We start from the raw sequence: 10,499 nt of genomic DNA on the forward strand, positions 1-10,499 counted from the left end.
TTGAACATAAATAACTTATTGGTGATTGACTTGTGTACTTCATTTTGTTATGGTTTCGCTTTTTGCTTTATTTTAAATAGCCAGTATGGCTATGTTATAATTTTATAGTTAACATTTTTATACATTACAATATTTTACAATAAACATTTAACTATTGACTTTAGCCAATATGTAATCCAGACATCACTTTAAGTCTGCATTTATTGTTGAATACACTGTAAATGGTGCTGATTATGAGATTACATGTTAAAGAGTATGAATAAATATGAGGCATAATAAAAGAATCAATACTTTTCTCTTCTCAATCATATAATATTTATTCTTTTAGTGATCTTTCTTCTGGTGTGCATCTTTGTTGATGATGTTTTTGAAGAGCGTGAGCAGCGGCTTCTGACTGCGCTCATCCCAAGATTTCATGAAACCTCCGTAGCGCTTGCTGGCGGGTGGGCCGCTCCATCGGAAGTGATTCATCTTGTAGGAACCATCTTTCTTCTCCTGCTGGTCAATGGCGTTATCCACCGGTGGGTAGTTGACCTCGCAAGTGCTGAGTTCACGCCTCACCTCGGACGGCAGAGCCTCGTCTGACTCTTCCTCCACCCCGTTGGAATACACCTTGATGGGTCTGCGCTTGCGGCCCACGGGCTTGCCCCAGCGGAAGTGTTCCATGGAGTAGGAGCGCTTGTCTTCGTGCTGTGTGCCGGGCTCTGGTGCTTCTTCTTCTGGTGCAGAGGAGAGGGTTGTAGCAGGCTGAGCTGCAGGGATCTCGCTGGCTACGAGTTTCACGAGAGGCTGGAGGTGGCCGTCTCCAGGGTAGAGAGGAACCTCTGATGTAAGCTCAGACTTGCATAACTTGATACAGTCCTGATGAAAGAAGGAAACAATAAATTTCTAATTTCTAGAAATAAAGTGTTAAATAGATTTTTAAAATTTTAAAATTTTATTATTTTTTATTCAAATGAACACATATTTCCTCTTTATTAATTTAATTATTTAATTTTGTAATTATTTATTTTTTGCTTAATAAAATTCATACATTATTGACTATATATTTTTATTTATTTATTCATTTATTTTTTTATTTTATTACTTTCATTTAAATGAACCAATTATTTTCACAAGAATAAAATATATAAACACAATTTTGACTTTATTTATTCTGGGTTTTTTTTTTTTCAAATGCAAAAAAATTAAAAATACTGACTTTTTATTATTTAATTTTGTAATATTCATACATTATTGACTATATATATATATATATATATATATATATATATATATATAATCTCTATATAATCTATCTATCTATTTATTTATATATATATATATATATATATATATATATATATATATATATATATATATATACAATTTTTTATTTAATTACTTTCATTTAATTGAACCAATTATTGTTACAGGAATAAAATATATAAACACAATTTTGACTTTATTTTATTATTATTATTTTTTTAATTGAAATGAACCAATTATTTCCTCAGGGATAAAATACTGACTTTATATTATTTACTTTTGTAATTATTTACAATTAAATTTTTGCTTATTAATAATAATAATAATAATAAGTAAAATTTTATATTTAATATTTCATATTATTTATTATTATTTATAATTATTATTATTATTATTATTATTTATTATTCCTTATTTTTTCATTTCATTATATTCATTCACATGTACCAATTACATTATTTCCACAGGGATCAACTATTTAAACACAATTTGGACTTTATTTTTCTATTTTTGGACAGTGAGTTGATATTTTGCACATACATAAAAAGTAAAATTCATGTTAATAGGCCAGTAAGTTGATAGTCAGAGCTTTATAGCAATATTCATAGGTTTAGCAGAATCTTTATGGATGAACAGTAAAGCAGAGTCTCACCAGGATGTTTTGGTCAGAAATTAGATCTCTGCAATGAGCAGTTTCCCAGCACAGGGCTTTAACTTCTGAGCCACTTCCACACAGCACGGCCAGAGCCAACAGCCACACAGGACATTTCATATTTACTCCACTGAGCATGGGAAACCACAGAAAATGAGAGAAATGGTAAAACTAGATGCACTAATTCTTGGCAATGAACAGCATTATATACACTATTCAAATTTCTAGTGTAGTTTTAAAGTAATTATATATTTAATCAAGCTTGTATTGGTATAGAAAGTGTAAAACTTCACCTGGTATAATAGCAAACGTTATAATGTTTTATCCAATATCTAGATTTGACTCTACAATAAAAAAAATGATAAAAACAAATTGCCAGGCACTATATTACAGCAAGGATTCTAAATAAAATGTGACTACTTACATGTGATGAAAGAAATTCTGCTTCTCTCCTGTCTGATACCTTTTGTTCTGTGTATATGCAAAAAGAAACAAAAACTTGAGCTCTTCCTCTCAGACTTTTCTCTATATACGTCTGTGTCTCTGATGTCCGAGTCCTCTCACCGCTCTTCTTTTATAAGCCCACCTAAGCGACTCATCTTTCAAGGACACGCACTACAAAATTTCTTCTCCGGCACTTAAAACCTGCGTGGAAAATCCTAGGAAACATCAATGCGTGATTAATCACACCAGAAAATGATTTAAGGCAAGTTACCGAACAACATCAAAATGTCATTCCTTAGTTAGAAAGGATTAAGGTGGATTATCAAGTATTTGTCATTTAGAACATAATGATGCTGTCGTCCAGTGTGGTAAAGGGCAGCAGGGTCAGTTTACAGGACTTAATTAAGTCATGTACATTTTTGTTTTTAAAAAACATATTATGTAGTTCCTTCCTGTTTGGCTGATGATAAATGCTGCTAATTTCAAATTATTCAAAAAATAATATTTATTTAATACTATTTAATACTTAATGCATTTAGAGTTGGCTGATGATGCATCCGTTTAAATTATGGAAGCATTTCCTCTGCTAAAGCTTTAAACTTTTTAAAATTACCCAGATACATGCATTAAATTGTGTCAGAATAATATACAATAGACATTTGAAAGAAGTATAAGGACAAAAACACCAAAACATTGGAACATTTTGTAAAATGCAGTTTAAAGAATCTGTGGCTTGTTAATTCTCTTTTAATGACTGACAAACTTGATCGTACACCGATCAGGCATGACATTATGACGACCTTCCTAATATTGTGTTGGTCCCCTTTTGCTGCCAAAACAGCCCTGACCTGTCGAGACTCCACTAGACCCCTGGAGGTGTGCTGTGGTAAGTTGTGAGCTGGAACCTTCATGGATTGGACTTGTTTGTCCAGCACATCCCATAGATGCTTGATTGGATTGAGATCTGGGGAATTTGGAGGCCAAGTCAACACCTCAAACTTGTCGTTGTGCTCCTCAAACCGTTCCTAAAGCATTTTTGCTTTGTGGCAGGGCGCATTATCCTGCTGAAAGAGGCCACAGATATCAGGGAATACCGTTTCTTTGGGCAGAACATTGCACTATCAATTATAACTATAAGAGTAACAACAATCTACAACAAATTACTTTCCAAAATTGTCCAGCTTACCCATTGACATTTCCACATACTTGTGCAGCGGACTTAAAAGGTAAAAAGCTCTTAAATCTTTTATCTCTCCATCCATCAGGAGTACCCTTAATGGTCCATTTTATCAATGGATTTGACCTTGACTCAATAAATAGGACTGTACCATCACTACACAAAAGCATTAGCTTTCTTTGTGCCTTCAATAATCAAAATCATTTATACCAATTTACCTCAAACTCAAGGTTACTCAAGTGTTTATCGGAACCCAGTCAGTGGGAACCGGCCATAACGTCGATGAATCATCCTGATGGGCTTTCTTTTTTGCAGCGATTTTTAACGTCATGAAAACATCCTCAGCATTCGGAAACCATTAGCTAATGTCAATGGACTCATGTATTTTAATCTAATCTAATCTAATCTAATGCTGTATAACTGTTACTATCCTTTGATTCTTTAATTAAATTATGATAGACTATTGATAAAGCAAATACAATACCTAATGGATGAGGTTTATTATGTACAACTATTTGAACAATACATCTATTGATTATTTTGTAAGCTACACATCTTGTTCCTCAGCCTTTGTCCCGTTTTTCGATTACGGGGTCGGCATTTCCGGCTTCTTCCTGTTAGGGGTCGCTGGTGGGATTTGGCACAGTTTTTACGCCGGATGCCCTTCCTGACACAACCCTCCCTATTCATCTGGGCTTGGGACCGGCACTACAATGCACCGGTTTGTGCATCTAGCGGCTGGGTATCTATAGGACAATTCAGTGTTTCCAATTAGCCTGGTGGCATGTTTTTGGACTGTGGGAGGAAACCGGAGCACCCGGAGGGGACACGGGGAGAACATGCAAACTCTGCACAGAAAGGACCCAGACCGCCCCACCTGATTGACCTTATTGCTGCGAGGCGACAGTGCTACCCACTAAGCCACCGTGCAGCCCAATTTGTAAGCTACACAGAGATAAGCTACATAGAGATATACTTTGTGGTTATACATCTACTTTGTGGTTATACATCTACATTTATGGCATTTAGCAGATGCTTTTTATCCAAAGCAACTTTGAGCAATTGAGGGTTAAAGGCCTTGCTCAGGGGCCCAACAGTGGCAACTTGGTGGTGGTGGGGCTTGAACCGGCAACTCTCTAATTGCTAGTCCAGTACCTTAACCACTGAGCCATCGCTGCTTATACATTACTGATTGTAGTTCATCTGATGCTCTGTACACTGCTTACCTCCAAAGTGTGCCACATCTATCAATGAAAAGGCCCTCATATTAACTTTATAGAATACAACTTCATAGCATAAAAGCGTAAAAGTTCTTAATTGTACCACCCACAGTTTAAATTTTATCCTTCATCAACAAATAATTAATAATTACAATTATAATTAATAATTAATAATTAACTGCCAAAAACAAGAAACAAAAATTCTGGGTTAAACTGAACAGATCTATGGTGGAAATGAGAGTTTTTGGGGGATTAAATACACCTATGTACAGTATATTGTAATTATGAACACATGCCCTTGGAGCTGTGTTCCAATTTGATTCTATTTCAGATCATCTGATCATCTGACGCCAAGCTTGAAGCAGATCTATGGTAAATGATGTATCATGAGCTTTAAAAAACATACACATATAAGCTCAGGTCTATATGCATGCATTGATGATAACAGCACATATTAGGGTAATTACATTTCCAAAACTTAACACTTTCATCATAGATCTGCTTTAAGCCTGGCATGGACACTCGTCAAATGTTGTATAGAATCAAGATTGAATAAGGACTATATTATGATTTACCAAACATATAGGCCCAGATGCACTGTATTTGCGGGCATTGATAATTACAGTAAACATTAAGTGGTTACCTATTCAAAACTTTACATTTCCGCCATTTATCTACTTTAAACTTGGTGTGGACACTTGTCTGATATCCTAGAGTAAAATCTAGTTGGAGTGATAGACATAATATGATGTGTTATATACAGATACACACCCAAGTGCATGTCTTCATAATTACAGTATATATTGAGGTAAGTTAAAGCCCCCCAAAACTCAGAAATCCATTACAGATTTGCTTTAAATTTGGTGTGGTCACATGTCAGATATTGTAGTTCTGAACTAAACTGGAAAAAGTGCTATATGATGAGGTTTAATTGACATATAAGCTGGTTTATATGAATACATAAACGTATAGAGCTTCGTCAATGGACTACCGTAATACACCTAAAAAATTGAGCCCTCGCATTTTAAGTGCAACTAGTTGGTGTTGGGTACATTGTTTATTTAATAAATACAAATGGTGAATATTTTTTTCGTTTACCCACATTGTCTTTAAATATGTTTAAATATTTAAAACTAATAAAAGAAATCAGGGTACTTTTAACTGTCTGTATTTGTTGGGATGACCATATACTAACAAAAGAAATACAATGTGTACTGGTGCTCGCCCAGTGGTGGATTTAAACACAGAACCCCTGCGTACTAGACAGGTGCCTTAACCAGGTGAGCTACCAGACCCAAATGCTTAGTAGTGTGATTGTGGAACAGATAATTAAACTCAAAAACAAAGACTTGAGTGGGACTGGAACCCAGGCCACTGCGTTACTAGTGAAACACTCTACAACTCAGCCAAGCAGGCTCTATAGAAAATGCCTCAGCTCAGGTGGGTTGAAGATCAATAGGCAAAAAAGGTACAAAAAAAAATAAATAAAATAAAATAAAAACCCACCCATTTTGGGGAAATGTTTGAGCGGGAAAACTGAGAACAAAAGACTGCCGGGGAAACACTGGTCACCTCAAGATTCATGAGGACAAAAGGACAAAAGGCTTTCCCAACAGAAGAGCAGAACTACAACAGATAAACTGAGAGAATAAAGAAACTATTTATTTATCTTTCTCTTTTTTTGCTAGAAAGGAACTTGAAACAAGAGAGAGATGAGGATGAGGGTGAGGGTGAGGGTGAGGGTGAGCGCTCTCAGCTCTCTACCCAGAATACCAGCTGTTCGTGTTTGCTCAACATGAGACAAAGACCCAGCAAAGTCTGGTTGTTTTTCTGTCTTTTTATAGACCTTTGCACAAGTGTTGTGCTTTAACCCTGATTGCCGGCTCACTGTTGACCCATAGTGGCCGGAGTCTGACTAGCCCCAGGGTCAAACCTTACACAGAGCATATACAGTACACTGACCAGCCATAACTAAATTAAAACCACCTCCTTGTTTCTACACTCACTGTTCATTTTATCAGCTCCACTTACCATATAGAAGCACTTTGTAGTTCTACAATTACTGACTGACTGTCCATCTGTTTCTCTGCATGCTTTGTTAGCCCCCTGTCATGCTGTTCTTCAATGGTCAGGACTCTCCCAGGACCACCACAGAGCAGGTATTATTTGAGTGATGGATCATTCTCAGCACTGCAGTGACACTGACACGGTGGTGGTGTGTTAGTGTGTGTTGTGCTGGTTATATTTGGTTGGTGGACTGAAAATAGTCCACCAACCAAATATATCCAGCCAACAGCACCCCATGAGCAGCATCCTGTGACCACTGATGAAGGTTTAGAAGATGACCAACTCAAACAGCAGCAATAGATGAGCGATCGTCTCTGACTTTACATCTACAAGGTGAACCAACTAGGTAGGAGTGTCTGATAGAGTGGACAGTGAGTGGACACGGTATTTAAAAACGCCAGGAGCGCTGCTGTGTCTGATCCTCTCATACCAGCACAACACACACTAACACACCACCACCATGTCAGTGTCACTGCAGTGTTGAGAATGATCCACCACCTAAATAATACCTGATCTGTGGTGGTCCTACAGATGGACTACAGTCAGTTATTGTATATGGAAAGTGGAGCTGATAAAATGGACAGTGGGTGTAGAAACAAAGAGGTGGTTTTAATGATATGGCTGATCAGTGTATATATAATGTAAATGTAGCCAGACTGAATGAGATAATTGTAAATGATAAGATTACCTTAGTAAATGCAGTAAATAATGTCTTGAAATATGTGTAATATGCTTCTAATGTGTGTGTGTGTGTGTAGACTAGATACACTATGATATTTTAAAGATACTAATATAATATAGTGATTTATTTTGGACCTGTATATATTTGATTTAAGTGAATTTAGACTATAATTGAGAAAATTGTTAATACTGAATATTGAACTTTTGTCCAGCAGATGTCGCCCTAACACAGCTTTACTGCATTTAGCTGCTGTATTCCACATAAATCATATAGTTGTTTGTTTTATTTAATGGGTAATTAAAAAAATAAAATATACACTTTAATAACTTGTTTCTAGTTTTAGGTAATAAATGCTGTATCTGCATTTTGGTTATTAATAATGTAATCATTCAGTGATTGTTTTACCACCGCTTGTCGCCTTCGGTACAATTCACGAGGTTAGTCCATCACAGTGCGAACACACACACACACACACACCTAAGGCAGTTAACCTGACTGCATGTCTTTGGACTGTGGGAGGAAACCGAAGCTCCAGGAGGCAACCCACCAGACAAGGGGAGAACATGCAAACTCCACACAGAAAGGACCCGGACCACTTCATCTGAGAATCAAACCCAGGACCTTCTTGCTGTGAGGCGACAGTGCTACTCACCAAGCCGATATACAGTACATTCCTCTTATGCAGCTGATGGAGAGAGTCTTATTTAGGCTACATTTGTTCAAATGTTTAACTGATGTTTAACAATGCAAGTAATCAAGCATGTGAGTCTAGTTTAATTAAACCCAAATGTTAATTAACTATGCTTAACTGTAGAATAACTACACAGGCTATTACGTTTTGCACACAGGGCCATTTGGTGTGCAATAGGATAACATTCTCCCTTAATTAATACATTTTTTTTTACCTTCATACAACCCCAAATCAGAAAAATACTCAGCCTTTCCTGGATGCTGCATTGGAACCAAACCATGATTACAATCACCTGTTGACATCAGCTGTTTGGAATCACATCATTATTTAGTTTTTTCACCTCATTACTAGCCCTAAATTGCCCCCGTCCCAACTTTTTTGGAATCTGTTGCAGGCCTGAAATGCAAGAATGGAGTTTTAATAACAAATGAAGTTTAGCAGACAAAACATGAAATATCTTAGGTTCAAACTGTCTGCAATCAAATAAAAGTCAAAGTAAATGTAAGGAACACTGCATTTTTATTTTATTTGCATTTTCCATACTGTCCCAACTTTTTATGATTTGGGGTTGTACATAAATACTCATAATATGAATACAATAAAGAAACAATACATTTCCAGATATGTTGTTACATAAAAAGTATTTGGGTGGTGGATCATTCTCAGCACTGCAGTGACACTGACATGGTGGTGGTGTGTTAGTGTGTGTTGTGCTGGTATGAGTGGATCAGACACAGCAGCGCTACTGGAGTTTTTACATACCATGTCCACTCAATTAGACACTCCTACCTAGTTGGTCCACCTTGTAGATGTAAAGTCAGAGACGATCGCTCATCTATTGCTGCTGTTTGAGTCGGTCATCTTCTAAACCTTCATCAGTGGTCAAAGGACGCTGCCCACGGGGCGCTGTTGACTGGATATTTTGGTTGGTGGACTATCCAGCAGTGACAGTGAGGTGTTTAAAAACTCCATCAGCACTGCTGTCTTATCCACTCATACCAGCACAACACACACTAACACACCACCACCATGTCAGTGTCACTGCAGTGCTGAGAATGATCCACCACCTAAATAATACCTGCTCTGTAGTGGTCCTGTGGGGGTCCTGACCATTGAAGAACAGCATGAAAGGGGGCTAACAAAGCATGCAGAGAAACAGATGGACTACAGTCAGTAATTGTAGAACTACAAAGTGCTTCTATATGGGAAGTGGAGATGGCTGATCAGTGTATGTCCCAACCTTTCTGGAATTGGGGTTTGTATTTGGGCCAGTGATAGCTAGGTGGTTAAGGTACTGGACTAGTAAACAAAAGGTTGCCGGTTCGAACCCCCGCCACCACCAAGTTGCCACTGTTGGGTCCCTGAGCAAGGCCCTTAACCCTCAATTGCTCATCGTGTTCCGCTTACTGTGTAAGTCGCTTTGGATAAAAGCGTCTGCTAAATGCTGAAAATGTAAATGTAAATGTATTTTAAAAGTTAAAGTGTAATAGAAAAGTTAAGATCTTCCCCCCTGTGGAGTTTAACTGCCATTGATCTAACTGTTAAAAGGCTCATAACTTAGTTTGTGCATTGGTAAATAAATGTTTATTTCTAAATATACAAAACCTGTCTCAATATATCCTCTTTCCACAAAGTACACAATAGATGAGGGTTAAAATGAAGCAGGGGACAGAACCCCCCCCGCCCAGAAATTATTTATCCAGCATTATTGCTGATGAATAGAGATGTTGAAACACAGCACTCAGCCTCAGTGTTCCTATTGAGAGAGCCATTTGGCGTGTGGCGGAATGTAAGGCAGCCAGCGGGAAGGTAGCCCGGCAATTCAAAGAGCCAGAGGGGGGTGGGACTACTCATGGGGTAAAAAGCAGCTCCAGCTACCTCCCCCCTGCTACCCACATCGTCCCAGACCCAAGAGTGGAACTGTCGGGGAGGGTTCTTTCCGATGCGGAATCAACCGCTCGGACAGCAGGGAGTGCTCAGATGCAGGGCACCCTGTCTTCATCTACGGTTGGCTGCGCAGGATCGATTTTGTTGATGTGCCAGGCTGCGAGCGAGTCCTGGGTTTGTGTATGAATACAGATATGTAAAGTGGCATATAAAATCTATTTCAATGCCGAGTCAATTCCGACTCCTGGTGACCTATGGTAGTGTTAACCAGAACATCCTCTCTTCTGTTCTCTTCTGTAAACACTTGTTTACCCTTAATTCCTCCAAGCAGTCGTCTTTTCCAATGAATTAGTTATTTTTAGTCACTCAGGCTTTTGATTAGTCCGGTCCTGGATGTCTGGGGTCTGAGCAGTCTGGTGCTCTCATGTTCT

At 37.8% G+C, this 10,499-nt stretch overlaps 1 protein-coding gene across 2 annotated transcripts; it reads right to left on the reverse strand.

Annotated features, from left to right (window-relative positions):
* Nucleotides 1–291: 291 nt before the first annotated feature.
* pomca (proopiomelanocortin a) lies at nucleotides 292–2,413 on the reverse strand. Of its 2 annotated transcripts, XM_063006865.1 has the most exons (3): nucleotides 2,325–2,413; nucleotides 1,901–2,030; nucleotides 292–861 (listed from the first exon to the last, which is right to left on the reverse strand). In XM_063006865.1, the coding sequence occupies exons 2-3, from the start codon at nucleotides 2,018–2,020 to the stop codon at nucleotides 325–327; spliced, it is 657 nt and encodes a 218-aa protein (XP_062862935.1). In that variant the 5' UTR covers nucleotides 2,021–2,030; nucleotides 2,325–2,413; the 3' UTR covers nucleotides 292–324. The 2 variants fall into 2 exon arrangements, with proteins under 2 accessions (XP_062862935.1, XP_062862934.1); XM_063006864.1 differs by lacking the exon at nucleotides 2,325–2,413 and having other exon boundaries at nucleotides 1,901–2,175.
* Between the last annotated feature and the right edge of the window lie 8,086 nt (nucleotides 2,414–10,499).

This window comes from Trichomycterus rosablanca, chromosome 13 (genome assembly GCF_030014385.1).
Source record: "Trichomycterus rosablanca isolate fTriRos1 chromosome 13, fTriRos1.hap1, whole genome shotgun sequence".
NCBI classification, from domain to species: domain Eukaryota; kingdom Metazoa; phylum Chordata; class Actinopteri; order Siluriformes; family Trichomycteridae; genus Trichomycterus; species Trichomycterus rosablanca.